This window comes from Salmo salar, chromosome ssa09 (genome assembly GCF_905237065.1).
Source record: "Salmo salar chromosome ssa09, Ssal_v3.1, whole genome shotgun sequence".
Taxonomy (NCBI): domain Eukaryota; kingdom Metazoa; phylum Chordata; class Actinopteri; order Salmoniformes; family Salmonidae; genus Salmo; species Salmo salar.
In genome coordinates, this window is record NC_059450.1 from 15,743,370 (window position 1) to 15,763,217 (window position 19,848).

Below are 19,848 nucleotides of genomic sequence, written 5' to 3' on the forward strand. Positions count from 1 at the left end.
CGGCTGTGTTGTTACAGGGGCCGTAATGGAGATGTCTGAGGAGAGAGGAGAGGTTAATACCGCTCTGTAATGTGTAAGCAGCACCGTGCACCGCCAAGCTCTGGGCTGGTGCCACCGATTCAAATGTTTTCCCCACTAAACTGCTGACCCTATTCTGAGGCCAAGAAAAAGAGGGAGAGAAAAAAACACTCCGACGAAAGAAAGGAGATATGAGCAGAAAATGTTTGAATAATCCCTGGTCTTTAGGGAGGAGGAATTTCGCCTGTGATCCAGCTAGGAAAGGAAGGAGGGAAGGATTTCCCAGTCTCTTTAAAGCCTGGGGGGGGGGACTTTAAACCTCCTTACCTCTCCTCTGACCCTCTACCCCCACAATATCTTGGAAATACTGGAAATCTTTGGGAGTCAACCAATTTCACAGAAAGCTATCTTAAATTCCATTTACATGTGACCCAAAGCATCAATCAACTTTAAAAGAGAAACAATACCACTGATGCTAGAATGTTATCTTGGGCCATTTTAATTCAATTTTCTTCCGTTGAAAGTTATCTTTTATCACCATACAGAATGTAGAGGCAAGCTATAACTTGTGTCAATTACTTTTGAACGCTGTGAACGCAAACCACACATTGCTAGTCAAACACCGCACCATATCATTAGTGGTTGACATTAGGACTGCAGATTATACTGCACATTGCCATAGAACACACTGCTAGATTAGTGACTGCAGACGCTAACTTAGTCATATAAAGCCATTGTAAATGATTTTCACATTGACATTGTGACCTGTGGAGTTCCATCAGGCGCAACTGGAGTGTGACCAGCGCAGGTCACACGTTCGGGTCACTGTCTGTCAAAAGATACACGTCAAATAACACTGTCTGACGCGTCAAATAACCTTTTCATTTGAGGCGTGAAATGACAAAATATATTATAGAATTTGCATGCGCAAGCCAAGCGCCACCACTACAGTCAGTAGCACTGTCAAAGCTGTCAGCAAAGGTCTGCAAACAAACACACACAACGGCCTCTAATCATGTATTTGCCAAAACCGCGTTTGTTCGACCGAATGGGAAAACGGCTCTGTGAGCATTTGAAATAAGATCAGGATCAAACGAGCAGGATAGAAAATGTTAGCTAGGTAGTCCAACATACCAACTCCCGAGGCAGGGGAGAAAGGATGGCCATACTGCTGCTTCCAGCCATCCAGCCAGCCATCCAGCCAGCCATCCAGCCAGCCATCCAGCCAGCCATCCAGCCAGCCATCCAGCCAGCCATCCAGCCATCCAGCCAGCCATCCAGCCATCCAGCCAGCCATCCAGCCAGCCATCCAGCAAGCCATCCAGCCAGCCATCCAGCCAGCCAACCAGCCAGCCAGCCAGCCAGCCAGCCAGCCACAACCCAAGCAGTTGCACCTGATTTATCCTTGCTATTCTCCTATTAAAATCAGACTTCAGTTCATGAAAATAAAGAGCTAGCTAACTAGCTAGATCGCGAACTAAACAACCTAGCAATGTTGCCCCAAGCAAGTTTCATATTCTGGCTTAGTGGCTTGACCAGAACGTCCCCAACCACCAACCAAATATGAATACTGTTTTATAAATTTGGTGGATTAAGATGGTGACACATACAGTTGAAGTCGGAAGTTTACATACACTTAGGTTGGAGTCATTAAAACTCATTTTTCAACCACTCCAGAAATTTCTTGTTAACAAACTATAGTTTTGGCAAATCGGTTAGGACATCTACTTTGTGCATGACACAAGTAATTTTTCCAACAATTGTTTACAGACAGATTATTTCACTTACAACTAACTCACTGTATCACAATTCCAGTGGGTCAGAAGTTTACATACACTAAGTTTACTGTGCCTTTAAGCAGCTTGGAAAATTCTAGGAAATGATGGCATGGCTTTAGAAGCTTCTGATAGGCTAATTGACATCATTTGAGTCAATTGGAGGTGTACCTGTGGATGTATTTCAATGCCTACCTTCAAACTCAGTGCCTCTTTGCTTGACATCATGGGAAAATCAAAAGAAATCAGCCAAGACCTCAGACATTTTTTTTAGAACTCCACAAGTCTGGTTCATCCTTGGGAGCAATTTCCAAACACCTGAAGGTACCACGTTCATCTGTACAAGCAATAGTACACAAGTATAAACACCATGGGACCACGCAGCTATCACACCGCTCAGGAAGGAGACGTGTTCTGTCTCCTAGAGATGAATGTACTTTGGTGCAAAAAGTGCAAATCAATCCTAGAACAACAGCAAAGGACCTTGTGAAGATGCTGGAGGAAACAGGTACAAAAGTAACTATATCAACAGTAAAACGAGTCCTATATCGACATAACCTGAAAGGCCGCTCAGCAAGGAAGAAGCCACTGCTCCAAAACCACCATAAAAAAGCCAGACTACAGTTTGGGGACAAAGATCGTACTTTTTGGAGAAATGTCCTCTGGTGTGATGAAACAAAAATAGAACTGTTTGGCCATAATGACCATCGTTATGTTTGGAGGAAAAAGGGGGAGGATTGCAAGCCAAAGAACACCATCCCAACCGTGAAGCATGAGGGTGGCAGCATCATGTTGTGGGGGTGCTTTGCTGCAGGAGGTGCTGGTGCACTTCACAAAGTACATGTCATCATGAGGGAGGAAAATTATGTGAATATATTGAAGCAACATCTCAAGACATCAGTCAGGAAGTTAAAGCTTGGTCGCAAATGGGTCTTCCAAATGGACAATGACCCCAAACATACTTACAAAGTTGTGGCAAAATGGCCTAAGGACAACAAAGTCAAGGTATTGGAGTGGCCATCACAAAGACCTGACCTCAATCCTATGGGAAATTTGTGGGCAGAACTGAAAAAGCATGTGCGAGCAAGGAGGCCTACAAACCTGACTCAGTTACACCAGCTCTGTCAGGAGGAATGGGCCAAAATTCACCCAACCTATTGTGGGAAACTTGTGGAAGGCTACCAGAAATGTTTGACCCAAGTTAAACAATTTAAAGGCAATGCTACCAAATACTAATTGAGTGTAAGTAAACTTCTGACCCACTGGGAATGTGATGAAAGAAATAAAAGCTGAAATAAATCATTCTCTCTACTATTATTCTGACATTTCACATTCTTAAAATAAAGTGGTGATCCTAACTGACCTAAGACAGGGGATTTTTACGAGGATTAATTATGTAAAACTGTAAAACTGAGTTTAAATGTATTTGGCTAAGGTGTATGTAAACTTCCGACTTCAACTGTATATCGCTACTGAAACAGATATCATTTTGCTTTGTTTTTGCAGATCTTTGGGGGAGAACTTTTGTTTTTTTGTACAAATTGGGGGAGGGGGGACGACATTGTTTGCATCCATCAGCTAGCTAGTTTATTTTCTGACCAGCACTGTCCCAGAGCTTGGGGAATTGTGTTTCTCATGCAGGAGTGGCAGGTGTGCGAGACAACTTTACCAGCGTCATAGCATACGTACCAGTAAAGCACTGTGACATTTGAAATACGAGTGATAGTGTAAATACTACGTAAAAAGCGTTTGTACACTACCGTTCAAAGGTTTGGGCTCACTTAGAAATGTCCTTGTTTTTGAAAGAAAAGCACATTTCTTGTCCATTTAAAATAACATCAAATTTATCAGAAATACAGTGTAAACATTGTTAATGTTGTAAATGACTATTGTAGCTGGAAACGGCAGATTTATAATGGAATATCTACAGGCGTTGTCGTGTCTTTGGCTATGCCGGAGTAAGTGATATGACATGCTATTCTATAAAATCCTTTCTCTGTAATTAATATTACCTGATTCAGCTAATCATGTAAATGTAATTAACTAGAACGTCAGGGCACCACGAAAGAATGTTTATAGAGCTGTTATCTTCCGAATAAACTCTTAAAGACCTTGTAATATTTTACATCAATAGCAGTCAATATTAATCGTCACCTTATTTCAGTCTCATCTGAAAGTTGTAAATTCTTGGTTATCTTCACGAACCCTGGCTAACAAGTTGAATCAGCAATGCAAAATTGGGTTTAATTATTTATTTACTAAATACCTAATTAATCACACAGAATTACATATACACAGAATGCAAATTATGTCATACAGAAAACGTCCCTGGTGGACGGAGCCGACATGACGGCTGGTTACACAAAGGGAGGGGGTTGGGTTTGAGTGAAAGAGCCGGAAGACTGAGGAACAAAGGGAGCAGCTATACTATCGTAAATACATTATCTTATGCATTCTAAATTACCGCCCATTTGGAAAAGGAAAATGCAATAAATATTTACTCTGAGCTGCGCTTCAGTAGGTTGGTCGTAGATGCTGGCCGTGTTGGTAAATTTGATACGTTGTAGTATCGTCGTTGTTTGTTAGACTGGATACGTCGTCCGTCCTTTCCTAGCCCACGTTTACAGCGGCCGCTGCTAACTCAATGGCTAGGATGTCTCACTTCTTTAGTGAATAAGAGTTCAAAGTTCATACCATTCACAACCAAAGCTCACGCTGAGGTTGGCTTAGTTCTGTAGTTGACATGTTAGTCCTTTTTAACGTATGGAGCGTTGTCTATTGTCCTTGGAACAGAAGGTTACATTTCGTCAAGGGCTTATACAGTGGAGGGAGAGAAGGGTGTGTTTCATAGTTTATAACCCATGTCTCTTCACAGGGGCGGGCCACTGATTGAGCAGGGCTCTAACCTTATATGAAAACCCAATTCTCTCATTTGGAAGCTAAAATTACATTTAATCTTTTCACAAATAGTTTCATATTCAAACATTTCAATTGCACAACAATTCCATGTGAATCTGATAACTAGAATATGTAGACAGATACAGTTTATGTCGTCCTGTCATCAGTCATAATGTCTCAGATGACAACCGAACTGACATCATACTCATTAAGTACCAACGCATATTTTCAACTGGTTCTATTACCGAAATATGGTTCCTTTCCCCCCACTTGTTTGATGTTCCCAGACTCTCTATATTTAACAAAGGCTATTCAAGAGTCCTTCAGTAGAGTCAGAGAGAGAGGGAAGGGAGAAAGGGATTTATGGGGGGGTCATAAACCTTACCCACAGGCCAACGTCATGACAGCGTACAGAGGCCCATTATCAGCAACCATCACTCCTGTGTTCCAATGGCACATTGCGTTAGCTAATCCAAGATTATCATTTTAAAAGGCTAATTGATCATTAGAAAACCCTTTTGCAATTATGTTAGCACAGCTGAAAACTGTTGTACTGATTAAAGAAGCAATACAACTGGCCTTCTTTAGACTAGTTGAGTATCTAAAGCATCAGCATTTGTGTTTTCGATTACAGGCTCAAAATGGCCAGAAACAAATAACTTTCTTCTGAGAAATTTGTTCTGAGAAATGAAGGCTATTCCATGCGAGAAATTGCCAAGAAACTGAAGCTCTCGTACAACGCTGTGTACTACTCCCATCAGAGAAGAGCGCAAACTGGCTCTAACCAGAATAGAAAGAGTGGGAGGCCCCGGTGCACAACTGAGCAAGAGGGCAAGTACATTAGAGTGTCTAGTTTAGAAACAGATGCCTCACAAGTCCTCAACTGGCAGCTTCATTGAACAGTACCCACAAAACACCAGGATGCTGGCCTTCTAGGCAGAGTTGCAAAGAAAAAGCCATATCTCAGACTGGCCAATAAAAAGAAAATATTAAGATGGGCAAAAGAACGCAGACACTTGACAGAGGACCTCTGCCTAGAAGGCCAGCATTTTGTACACTCAGTGTATTTAAGCCAGTCTAAATGCAAGACAAACAGTGGACTGATGAGCCAGACCTGAACTGTAGAAATCTGTAATTTGGAGCGAGAGGAAGATTAATCTTAGCACTACCGATTAGAGGAGAAAGAAATCTACCCATAACTACAGACATAAAACATCTCTCTCTCCTCTCTCTCTCTCTCTCCCCCCAACTCTCTCTTATACACACAATCACTCTATACTTCCACTTCTCTGTCTCTCTATCCACCCTTCTCTCTCTCACTCTCTCTTTCCATCTGGCTCAATGCTAAAAGGCAGATACTATTTTCATTCTGTCCTGCTGTTTGTCGGCTTTCAGCACAAATAAGGCAATACAAAATACCCCAGTGAGTGTTGTTGTTTGTGGGAGAAATGAGCCATCAGCTATCAGAAAGTCATTGGCCATTATGATACACAGAGTGAATGTACATCCACTATACACCATTAGTGATTGTATTTGAAGTCTATCTGAATCCAAAGCATAGGGGAGGGTATGTGGAATCTCTGGATTCAATTCACCAATTTAGACAGAGCTACAGTAGCATTTTCCCTCTAATCTCCACAAAAATGGGGACAGCTTCAAAACAGGAGCAATTCCCGACCTATTCTAACACTTTTCACAAGCGACTGCAAAAACATTTGAATGTACCTCGATACAACTGACGCTGGGATTAAATGTAAAAACAATAAATTGGCTGTGTGAGGGACGACGTGCAAGGACATTTTTATCTGTCGCTAATGGACGCATGGCGTCCTGCTCCTCATGGCTGATTGGCTGGGGCATATAGAACAGTATGGTAATAAAAATAACAAATGAGAACAGGCCATTAGAGTCATTGACGAGCGCAGGGTTCCCACTAATTAATTGATCCTGAAACTTCATGTATTCTGCAGCAGGAGGAACCTTAATTAATCAGCCTCCATACATCTCCTGGCAGCTGCACCATACCACCGTCCTCTTTTCTCTCCATCCTTCCTTCCCTCTCTCTTTAATTTCTTCTATCCTTCTCTCCATCCCTCTTAATGTCTCCTGTTTTAATTGTGGTTTGGAAATTATGCCCTTGGTCCCTGAGGAGAGGGATGGATGGATGGAGGAGAGGGAGGACTTTGAAGAGCAGCCTTCAACATTTCAAAATGCCGTTCAAAGAGCCACTGGCCCCCACCGTCCTCCACAAGCCCCCACCATGGGCCCCCACCAGCCCCGGTCCCTATCTTCTCTGACTTTCTGGGTGTAATTGATGTGTCCCTCTCAGCCATCCGTCAGGCTGACCAGCGCTCAGTACATTATCCCCCCAGACAGCCATCAGGTTCCTAAGTGATTCCAGCGGCTCAAAGTGTTCCTCACCAGGGCAGAAACACGCCTCAATCAATGCCATAAATTACCCCGGCTAATTCCATGCAGTCAATAGCCACGGCACAGAGGTGATGGGAGCCCATCTGGGAGAGTGAGATCCAACATTTTATGGTGCGGGAAGAAACTAAGAAAACGGGTAACGTCATACTTCATAGGTTAAATGAACGAACAGAAGAGAGGAAAGAGCTTCAGTCAACCTTTCTTTGAATGAGAAGCTCTGAAAGTAGCAGTGGAAAGAAACGGCTAGCAGAAAGGACAGAGGTCTTCACCAATGGAAGAATGGACGTTGGCCACAGCCACATTTCCACTCCAGTGTAATGATTGGATTCTATTAACTTGGCTGAGGCGAGTCAGTTTGTCAGAACAAGCAGCAGCAGCCACTGGTAATAGTTCCTCCCTGGTTTGTTGACACATTTTACCTCTTTCATTTCACAGACAATCTCCCCCCCCCCCTCCTCTCCAACACATCAAACGCTAATGTTTCCTTCAAATTCCTTTTCCTTTCTGTCTGCCAACTTTGACATCACAGGAAATTACAGTGGAATTGGCAGCCTTTTTACTTTCAAGTTCATTCCACTTCCAAAGACATACCTGTCTAGTCCTGTCATCAGACAGGTCCTTCTGCCTTGCTCCCTGCACAGTTTGTTCTGCCTCCTGTGGACCAATGCTGCCTCTGTCACATCACTGACACACAAAGACACAGACACACATACACATACACACACACAAACACTTAATTGAACACAGCTCCACATTTGCTTGAGGGCGGAGGCTTTCCTTCAGAGATAAAACATAGTTCAGTTGTGCTTTAAGGAGAGGTGGGAGAGACAAAACATTTACATTGACGCCACACTGCTGGGTTACTGTGTGAGCCTGCTGAGTAGAGCTGGGGCTGGAGCTGTGTGTGCGTGCGTGTGTGCGTGTGTGCGTGCGTGCGTGTGTGTGTGTGTGTGTGTGTGTGTGAGAGAAAGAGAGTGATTTAATACCTGTAGGAGCTCCCAGTCCTTTCCCAGCATCTCACTGGAGTGCTCCAGGCTAAGGGGTGGTCATGGCAGCTCTACCCCCCCCAGGGAGAGGACTAAACCTGGGATACACGACTGTCACTGTTCCAGACAACAGCGATTAACCACACACAGACATTTATACAGGAGGCAGAAAAGCATCCCTGCCACAGCAGGCCCAGTCGCACTGTCACTGGGAAAAGGAGAGAGGGGATCGATGTTCTGGGGCCATGAATTGTAAAGGTAAACCCCTAGCCAACCTATCCACTACAATGCATAGTGGGATGGAGTACTGATACAAGCAGTAACCTGGATGGTGAACCCACACTCAGCCTAAACACAACACACAGACACACAGACACACAGACACACAGACACACAGACACACAGACACACAGACACACGATACATGACAGCCACTAGGGCATCCTGGGTGCCACCAACGCAGGCCTGTGACATCACGTTGCCTGGCAACCATCCAGCACGCCTGTCTACAGCACGCCAAGCCCTCTGCCTGCCGGGAGCACAATGCATCATGGGGGATAGACAGTCAGAGGCTTGTCATGTAGCAGTACATCACAGACAGCCCTGGCTCCAGCACCAATCAGAGACAAGATGCTCTCTTTTGCTCTTTGACCCTCTCTCTCATTGCCTAGTCTCCATTTGTCTTGCTCTTCATCCTGTAAAGATGAATCTGATGATTCAAATGCTTCCATGTCTCCAGATATAAACTCATTACTTTCAGTTGGTTATATTTCAGAAATATTTCAGATACCGTAATTTCCGGACTATAAGCCGCAACTTTTTTCCCACGCTTTGAACCTCGCGGCTTAAACAATGACGCGGCTAATATTTGGATTTTTCCCGCTTTCAATTTTTTTTTCCCAAAAAAACACATTCTGTGATGTGCTCAGTTTTTTGGCGGCATGAAGCTTTCATTAGACCAATGAAATTGCCGAACGGGTTAAGGTCAAACAACTTTTTTGTTTAGTGTTTAGATTAAATCGAGCGCTCTCAAACTTCCCATCATTCTGATTACGGTAGTCATTTTGTCACCCTCATCATGGCAAAGACACGGAGAAATGCATATGATGCAGCTTTCAAGTTGAAGGCGATTGATCTGGATGTTGGAAAAGGAAATAGAGCTGCTGCACGGGAGCTTGGTCTTAATGAGTTGATGATAAGACGTTGGAAACAGCAGCGTGAGGAATTGACTCAGTGCAAAAAGACAACTAAAGCTTACTGCAAATTTTTTATTTTTTGTTACAAGCCGTGTTTCGTTAAAGCCTATTTATTTTTGTTACAAGCCGTGTTTCGTTAAAGCCTATTTATTTTTGTTACAAGCCATGTTTCGTTAAAGCCTGTGTAAAGTTCATTTGTTTCAATGTACCGGTAGGCACCTGCAGCTTATAGACATGTGCGGCTTATTTATGTTCAAAATAATACTTTTTTAAAATTCAGTGGGTGCGGCTTATATTCACGTGCGCTTAATAGTCCGGAAATTACGGTAATTATAACATTTAGAAGTACGCTTCCCTTGGCCATAGCGAGGGATAACAACTCATTTTATTTGTCTGATTATTCTGCGTGGCGTCTCTGTGATATCTGCTGGCCCTATGGTCTTTCACCCCGTTTTTAATAGCTTTAATTTTCAAAAGAAATTTGGGCCAGGACGATAACAATATCGCGACCCTCGTTAGTATCGTAGCAAGGAAGCAAAACACAAATCGGATTGAACTTCTTTAGGAAAACAGCCCTAATGTTGGAAACAAACATTATGTTGTCATCCAGTCACATGTATTTATATTCCAAGCTATAGCAAACCATTTTTGCCATGAAAATAAATATTGCGATACAGGTATTGTCCCGGCTCTAGTGTGCCCGTCCACTACCCACTCATGTATATGTGTGTGAGGGCTAGCCTGTGTACCTGTGTTTTTTCACAAAATCCCTCTCCTCTGCAAGAGTAGGTCTCTGATGCCTGTGTGTATGTGGCAGCCCGGTCACTACAAAAATATGGTGATTTCGGACGCTCGAAAAGGTCCCGAAAATGTTGATTATATGCCTCCCTCGGCGCTCACCCCGACAAAAATGTCAACGATTGCCTAGCACTGATGATTGCAGCCGGAGCTCACTGCTTAGATCACTGCGCCTCCGCAATTCACAATGCTCTACCAAGCCGTGATACTACTCAATGATAGTTGATGGAAACAGCGGGTTGATTTAACCCTAACCTTAACCACTCGGGATTAATACCTAAACTTAACCCTCTGAGTTGTTTCTGTTTTAACCCAGTAACTACCCAGAGTTAACCCTGTAACCACGCGGAATTAATGCATCAAAAATAGACATTCATCCATAATACGTCGAATTTCGAAGGGAAACTATGAGATCTTGTTGTATGTGGAGCCGGAGTGTGCTGATGTCATCGGAGCGAGCCAGAAGCAGCCTACAGCAAGGAAGTCTCTGACGTGGTCTCTGCGCACACACAACACACACACACACACACACACACACACACACACACACACACACACACACACACACACACACACACACACACACACACACACACACACACACACACACACACACACACACACACACACACACACACACACACACACGCTGGATAGACCCTAGGGTCCAGCTATAATCAGGGACAACAATGAGAATAACATAGTGGAGAGCTAATATTGAACATGAGAGAGGGAGAGTAAATAATGAAAACAGTCTAAACGACACAGTTCATAAAGCAGTCTACACTGCTTTATGAACAGTGTGGATTACTGGGTAGTACTGTGTACAGCATTTACTTCAGACTACACTGGGTCTGGCCTCCCGAGTGGCACAGTGGTCTAAGGCTGTGCCACTAGAGATTCTGGGTTCGAGTCCAGGCTCTGTCGCAGCCGGCCGCGACCGGGAGACCCATGGGGCGGCGCACAATTGGCAAAGCGTCGTCTGGGTTAGGGGAGGGTTTGGCCTGCAGGGATGTCCTTGTCCCATCGTGCACTAGTGGCGGGCCGGGCGCAGTGCATGCTGCCACGGTCACCAGGTGTATAGTGCTTCCTCCGATACATTGGTGCGTCTGGCTTCTGGGTTAAGTGGGCGTTGTGTCAAGAAGCAGTGCGGCTTGGTTGGGTTGCGTTTTGGAAGACGCACGGCTCTTGACCGTTGCCTCTCCCGAGTCTGTACGGGAGTTGCAGCGATGAGACAAGACTGTAACTACCAATTGGATATTGGAAATTGGGGAGAAAAAGGGTAAAAAAAATAAAATAATACATTGGGTCTGAGTGTGTGGGTGCGCATGTGTGCATACATTTTTTATATAAATGTAATCAGAAAGAATGAAGTCTGTCTGTCCTCTTCAATATCATCTGTCCTCTCACTATGTGGGCAACAAAACTTGGCGAGACACATTAAAACTCAGACCATCAGGCCAGGTTAAATATAGCAGTACAGCAGGGGGACGAGAGCATTCTACCCAGAATAGACTGGCCTGCTTTCAACCAACCAACCACACTGACTGAGCCATTGTCCTAGTCTCTGTATTGAGACATACAGTATCTCTAACTCACTACACACATGCATGTACGCAGACCCACACACATGCATGTACGCACACATACAAACAAACACACACACACACACACACTCTTACACCTGTCGTGACTTGACTTTAACATTCATCTGAAGACTGTTATTTATCTAATTAACTAACTATTTTTAATTGTTACCCGATTATATTAATCATGTAACAATTAACTCATTAGGATCTGGGGCACCACGAGAGCGGTTCTTTAAGAGTTACCATCTCCCAAATTTAACTCTAAAAGGTCTTTACCAATCACATCTATAAACAGTTAACTTAATAATCATAACCTCGTATAATATCACCATTCTGAACAGTCATAACCTCCTTGCATCTGCAAAAACTCGAGCCTTACTTATTATTCAGTACTACACAAATTGGTTTAATTATTTTTTTACTTACTAATTCAATGGGAACACAGGATAAACACACACACCTTGCACCGGTTATTGACTAGAGACTTAATATGCTGAAAACAACAGGTCCCTAGTGGAATGACAACAACATGGCTGCTTGTTTAAAGAAGAGAGGGAGAGAGGGGGACAGAGCCACTTAACATTGGTACATTCAGAAACTACTCTCACCTACAGTAACCATTTACTTCGCACACAAATCGCCACCCGCTTTGAGTAAGAAATCATGAATGTATTTACGTGAAATGCCTGGGTTCACCGGGGATCTCTCGGTGAACAGGGCAGCCTTGGAAAGTGGGTTGGGCCTTTTTGTGGCACGCTTGTAAGGTTCTGATTGTCCAAAATGGTTCCAACAAGTCTTCTACTGTTGTTCTCTTTTGTAGTTGTCCGGTATCCGATGACTTGTCGTGTAGTCCTGAACAGAACTACAGAGTTGAATTTCCTTCCATTCACTCTTGAAGATGCTTCTTTTAAGATAGGCTAGCCAGCCATGTCGATGGTTTGAGCAGAGTAACAGGATGGTCCTTCTTAAATTCGCTTTCTAGGATACTTTACTTAGGACAGCTAGTCAGCCGTGCCAGTGATTGTCCAGGAGGTGAGTTTATCATCTCCACTTTGTTTTGAGATTCAAAGTAGAAACCACTTTAAACATGCAGATGCAGCTCTACGTTTTTCTGGCCTGGTGTGTTTTTTTCTTAACACATCATTTATACAGTTTGTTGGAAAGAAGTGGTTCTGGCAGGCTGGCACGCTCCCTGACCTCACTCCGGGCGGTAACTACTCACTGTGCAAAGTTAGGTAAAACAATTATCTCTTATAGCTTCTCAAATCACATCCCACTCTTAACAAAAACACATTCAAAATTGTTCATATATACATGCACAATGTGGAGTATGGAAACGTAACATTTTTAATGACATCACAAAAGAACAAACAAAATGACATTCGTGTTCTTTAGATCGCCTCTGACCGTTCCCCAAGTTCTATGTTAGAAATATTGTTCCAGCATTCGCTTTTGAACGTGTTAAAAGTCTGTTGAAACAGAGCGCAGGGCTGAATCTTCTCCCTTGATTTACAACAGGGCATGAGTTGTTAACCCCCACTAGTTATTTGCTTCCCCCTCTTGGGTGAGAGAGGGTCTGATTGAAGTTATTCATTGCAAAACTGATCTGACCTATTTGGATTCTCGTGGACAGTCATGACACACCAAATAGGATTAGCGTGTGTTATACAGGGAAACACATAATTGTTTTGAACACTGAATCATTATCTGAGTGAAGTGAAACTCTGGGCTGTGAGATACAGATTTTGACTGTTGCTAGAATGACTTCCCAGTACTGGGTTTGGTTTCATCACACTACAGACACTACAGCCCATTTCAGAGCGAGACAATGGGGAACGCATTGATGAACACCGCTGACAATTCCAGATGCCAGCCAAGGAAATAAGAGCGGTGGCACTGCATGGCACTTTGGGCTAAATCTGAAATGAAATACAAAAGATAGTGTTCCAAATGAGAAACAAATATCCCTTGTAATGCTACTTATGACAACTGTGACAGGTCCTGTAATCTATTGTACAGAGGATGCTTTCTCAATCACACTGAGATACTTACTAGTCAATCTGACACACTACTGTACCATGACATGATACGCTCAGAGAACACAGCATGGCTTGGTAGTAAAGTACACTCAAATCAAGTGTCAACCATCAGGGAGGAAAATTGTTTTTTTTCCTGGTACGTCGCATGGTGGTCCTAGGGAGCAAACTCCTGGGCCTAGTGAGCAAACTCCTGGCCCTAGGGAGCAAGTGTGCAACAAAACAGTAGCACAATTTTAAAGCATCTTCCTCATATGGACATAGTGTACATACCTGCTGTTGAGGGTACTGCATCCCACCCATGCCCGCCTGGCCCCTCCCCTGCATTCCCATTGGGTATCTGTGTGTAGCGGGCGATCCGTATGGCTGGCTGGGGTAGGGCCCGCCCTGCTGCTGAGAGTAGGGGTTGTTGCCCATCCCGTAGAGATGGGAGCGCTTCATAGCCATGAAGTCCACGGAAGCCACCTAGGGGGAACACAGGAGAAGGGACAGAAAAGGGTTAGTGCCACTTTTTATAGCAATACTTTTAGAAAATCTATTCATACCATATGCAGTTAAGAGCGCACCAAAATACATGATTCACTGTCAAATCTTTCCAGAGGGTTGATGCCCCTGGGCCTAGACCTCCCTACAAAGGGTTCTCTCGGGTGAATCTAGTCCATATCCAGAACTGGTTAGTGGACTACAGGGGTATAATATAACAGTAATATCAAATACTTCTGTTTGTCAAATACCCTTCTTCTGTTTGAACAACTGTTACACAGCACACTGAACCTGAAAAGAGAGAGGTGCCAAGAGCAATCTATTCCTTTCAAGTATTTCACATTCACATTTACAGGTTCTTTTCTGGATCCCGGTGAGTTAACGGGAAAATCCTAGCCAAAATGTCAGGCTGTTAATCCGTCACCTGTATTGTGGATTCGTGAGCAAAGCAGATTATGTGTAGTGTGATGTCTCCTCTCCGCTGTGCTGCATCATGGATGATTTATGACATGTGTTCCCGCTGTCTGTCTCAGACAGACATGGGGCTACGTGTGGCTCATCTCCTGCCTCCATCAACAATAGCTCCACATCCTCACTCAATAAGGCCTGAACCAACCCTGTTGGGAGAAGCAGAATTGCACATGCTGCCTGGCTGCTAATCAAGGGGCAATATCCAGGAGACATGTCACGGAGCAAATACCAAGGCATTCATTCAGTTGGGGAAAGTTATACAATGATTTTTCAAACACTTTTATGTAGTAAATGCAATATGTCATAAAAAAATAATATAAAAAAAACAAGTCAATAGTCTGTGAGAAGGGAGTGATGGATGGGTGTTTTCTGTTGCCTGCTCTTTGTAGCTTGTTCTGCAACCAATCACCTCTCCAACTAACCACACATTTACCACAACCACAGACTAAGGACCACGGCCAGCGACTCACCCTGCCTGTTGACCACAGTGACCACATATCGAAAAGAGATATGCTACTGAATATGTTGTATAAGTATGTGGAGCAAAGCCCGGAAAACTGTTACTACGGTACGTGTAGGCAAGACAAACACATTTTCACAATTTCACTAATATTTATCAAAATCAACCAATCACAGCGTGTTTCTGGGCTCATTCAGTCGATCTGACCTAACTAAGTAGATTCAATGTTGAAAAAGAATGTTAAAAGAATATGAAATGTCCACATTAATAATGGATTAGCTGAAATATGTCGAGAGTTTTTGAAGAACAAAAATTGAAAATGACTGTCCACACATACGGATCTGATTTGTGTTCAGATTACTAGTATTTTGCTCAATTAGTACCTTAAAAACTGCACACGTGTCAACATTAGTCAAGTGTCCACTTGAAGCTGGAATTGATGAGCTTGTTCTTCTATAATCAATAGCACAAACAAATGAATCACTCACATTGATATTGTGTGAGAACCAATGGAACTGGGATGATTCGCTGCCGTTACATGTGCCATTCGTGCTCTTCTAAAAGACAAACCACAACGAACGTTGGTATACTACCCAGCGATAGACGAGAACCAACTATCCATTTAGCAACTCATCTCCTTGTGGGAAGATGTTTACGGTAGATGGCCAATATGAAAAAGGAAACAGCACTTTTTTTTACTGGATAATTTCAACGAATCATCTCTCCACAGGTCGTTCTAAATAGTGGAAGGGCTCTCATTTGAGTGACAGCTTGACTGTCAAATCCGTATATTTACATGTGGCCAGAAAAGGGAGCTCCCCGTTTTTTCCTTGCTATTTGAAAATGACAACTGCTTTCTAAGTCCTGCGCGTACAACAAAATGAACGGTACCAAACCAAAGATATTAATATGTTTAAAGCAAACTGTTTTGTTTTATCTTGAACATAAACTGGTATATTAACATCAACAATCTGAGGTAATTTCACTCAATTGTATGAGGTAAAAAATGTGACCATGTGTAAGGTGGTAACACTGTCCACATTAGGGAAATTAGCACATTATAAAATAATTTTATATGGCAAAATAATGTCAATTTTGGATGATATTATATGTTGCCCACTCACAAACTATTGCAGCAATTACATCTATTTCCCACTCATTTAAACATTTAGAGAATGTAAAAAAAATACACTCAAACACAATATGTCTACTGTGTAACATCTGATTCCTACGACAATGTGATGTAAAGGTTTAAGGTTAAGAACCCATTATCTGGATACCACATACACTGAACAAAAATATAAATGCAACATGCAACAATTTAAAAGATTTTACTGAGTTACAGTTCATATGAGGAAATCAATCAATTGAAATAAATTCATTAGACCCTAATCTATGGATTTCACATGACTGGGCAGGGGTGCAGCCATGGTTGGGCCTGGGAGGGCATAGGCCCACCCACTTACCAGCCAGGCCCACCCACCGGGGAGCCAGGCCCAGCCAATCAACGTGATCTACGGTTGTAAAGAAACGTGTGCACAAAACTTTTTGTGCATTTGCAACATTTCTGGGATCTTTTATTTCAGATCATGAAACATGAGACCAACACTTTACATGTTGCATTTATATTTTTAGATAAAGCCAAATAATCACACATACACGAGAACGATAAAAGCCTATTATATAAAGTACACCCAAATGTGTGAGGTTCAGAGTTTCATTTTTTTGGAACAATATTGTTTTGGAGGAATATCATTATCCACATGACCCTCTTTAAACCTAGAACACATAATAGCCACTTTGGGTACTTCTGTATCCTCCCTGCCTGCCTCCCTACCTGCAGCAGTGTGTCTGCCTTCCCCTCCCTGCCTGCCTCCCTACCTGCAGCAGTGTGTCTGCCTTTCCCTCCCTGCCTGTCTCCCTACCTGCAGCAGTGTGTCTGCCTTCCCCTCCCTGCCTGCCTGCCTAACACTCCTATTAATTAGACAGGCAAATGGCTAAAGGGTACCGCTCTTCAATCCACACATCCAGGGCACTGTGCCGCTCAGTCTGCTCCGATATGAGACACACTCAGGTCGCACCTTCCTCCCTCTCTCCCCTCTCCTCCACTCCCTCCCTCCTTCCACTCTCCTCCTCAGTTCATCTCAAGTGGGTCCCCTTTTCCCCAAAACGCTGAGTGCAACTTGAACAAATCTCCTCGTGTCACTTCCAAGTTCAAAATGCCACTGCTACACTAAGACGAAGAATTAGGGCTCCTGAGATTGGGGAAGGAAACACACACAGAAATAAATTGGAAGGAGACAGAGAAATGCTGAAACGTCTAAGAGTTACCTCTTAAAGTTGCACCGTAACTGCAAGCCATGGAGGCTGCTGCAGCATAACTTCATTTACTGAACTGATTTTACATCTCCTAAAATGATTGAAATGTTTTTCCAATGCTGTCCTGTAAAGTTCCATCAAATGAGATGTCATCCCAAACTAGGCCTATTTCTGGAGATGAGTCAACTATATAGTTCATACTATACCGAAGGACTACCGTCGATGAGGAACTTTTGTCCCTTGGAGAAAGATCTGTACTTTTGAAAAGAGATGAATAATATGAATTGAATCATGTTTTCGCCAAAAGGGACTGTAAATAAAACAGTCACAGGGAATAGAGTAAAATTGCTTTTATTTGTTCCAATGTATTTTCAGTTTTGTTCATCTGGGCATGCCATTCAATTGAGGTGTTAAGAGACAATACTAAATCTGAAATTCAATTGATGAACTCCCCTGCAGTTTCCAACTCTCGTGAGCTTATTGCAAAACAAAGCTATTAAGAAAGAACACGAGCAAAATTAGTATCGGGTGAAACCTGTTAAATTGCTTTTCAGACTTCTATTGACTCTGATTTTATGACTTCAAAATGGTTTCAGTCTTTCACTTTAATGTGCAAAGTTGTTAATCAGCAAAAACAAAACACTCCCCACAAAACAATGTGAAATGTGAATTATAAAACAACAGAATTTACTAATAAAAATTAAATAGACATAAAAGCAATATGATTTAATGGTTATTATTATAATTTCATTTTGAATGTGGGTACATAAATCAAAGATTTATTGGCTAATTTAACTGTTTGCCTCCTATACGCGGTGGTGGGATTGTGTGTGTGTGTGTGTGTGTGTGTGTGTGTGTGTGTGTGTGTGTGTGTGTGTGTGTGTGTGTGTGTGTGTGTGTGTGTGTGTGTGTGTGTGTGTGTGTGTGTGTGTGTGTGATTGTGTTTCTGTGTGTGTGTGTGTGATTGTGTTTCTATGTTGTGTGTGTGTGTGAGATTGTGTTTCTGTGTGTGCGTGTGTGTGTGTGTGTCTGTGTGTGTGATTGTGTTTCTCTGTGTGTGTGTGTGTGTGTTTCTCTCTCTGTGTGTGTGTGTGTGTGTGTGTGTGTGTGTGTGTGTGTGTGTGTGTGTGTGTGTGTGTGTGTGTGTGTGTGTGTGTGTGTGTGTGTCAGCCCAGCTCACAAACACACACACACATGGATCCGACACTGCAGTCAGACCAGTCACAGTGACCATCCCTGTCCTGTCCTCCACACAGATGACCAAATCACCACCTCCCTCCAACAGAAAGATTGTGGCACCAGCCACAGCTGCTAACCTGTGTTTATCCTCTCTCCTCTGGCATGGGTTTGGTCCAAGGCTGAGCTGGATGGATGGTCCAGAGGGAGAGGAGCGAGGTCTGAGCCCACCCAGAGAAAAGCCCTGTTGGCTAGCTGTTGTTGGCTGCTTGGGTCCAGTCCCAAGCCTCACAGCATAGTGAGCATGTGTCCATACATCATACTGGATACGAGTATAATAACACTATGTGCACATCACAAGAAACAAAGAGAACCAATCACCGATGTTTAATGTAATTAGCTATACTGTAGACGGATATCATTCTCCATCCATTGCACCAAGCCCTGTCCCCTGAGAATTGACATGCAGACACAGAAACAACAGATAATCTGAATGACATCCTTTCCAAGTAAAGAAGCACAAAATCCGCCGCTTCCTATGAAACCACATAGCTGTGCCTGCAGTACAAAGCGCTGCGTTAGCCCGAAACACAGACGGTTACGGCCCGCTGTTTCATACTGAAGAGAACAGGGAGGAAGAGACTGCAGGGTTGGGGAGGGGAGGAGAGATCCACTTCCATATTAATGTGTGCAAATTCCCCACTCCTGCTGACTAAGATTAGAAAATTAATTTCATGGATGCAAAGACAATACCGATGTCATCAAGCGGAGAGGAGAGGAGCAGGCAGGTTAACTCTTCGTTGCCCAGTCACGATGACAGCAAAATACACAGTGAAGGATAATCTGACAGCAAATGTTGAATACATGCATTCTTTGGAATAAATACAGGTAAAAGCTCTTGTCCAGTCTTTTACACAGTCACTGATATTGAACTACTAGCCTGAACGGTCTTGTGTCATTCAGCCTGTAACTGCACCGTGCTCTGCTGGTAAACGGTTAAATAACCCGACAACAACATTGACCGTGTGGTCCACGTTCCCCGGCAGTGTAAAGAAGCACAAGCTTTCCCAGGACTGAAAGTTTGTCGGTGAATCTTTATAAATACAAAATCTCATTCCGCTTGACACATCAACCCTCGCCGCGCTGCAAAGCGTCTCTTTACAAATGTCAGCGGTGAGCGTGTGAATGGTCCATGGGGAGTCGTGGCGGGGCA

The 19,848-nt window shown here is 43.3% G+C and overlaps 1 protein-coding gene across 4 annotated transcripts in view; it reads right to left on the reverse strand.

Annotated features, from left to right (window-relative positions):
• The window catches only part of LOC106610785 (AT-rich interactive domain-containing protein 1B), a 229,244-nt gene that overhangs the window by 181,550 nt on the left and 27,846 nt on the right, over window positions 1-19,848 (reverse strand). For all 4 annotated transcript variants that reach the window (XM_014210359.2, XM_014210355.2, XM_014210357.2 and 1 more), the window contains exon 2: window positions 14,000-14,191. In XM_014210359.2, coding sequence (XP_014065834.2) covers window positions 14,000-14,191 — 192 coding nt within the window. The remainder of the gene's footprint in view (window positions 1-13,999; window positions 14,192-19,848) is intronic.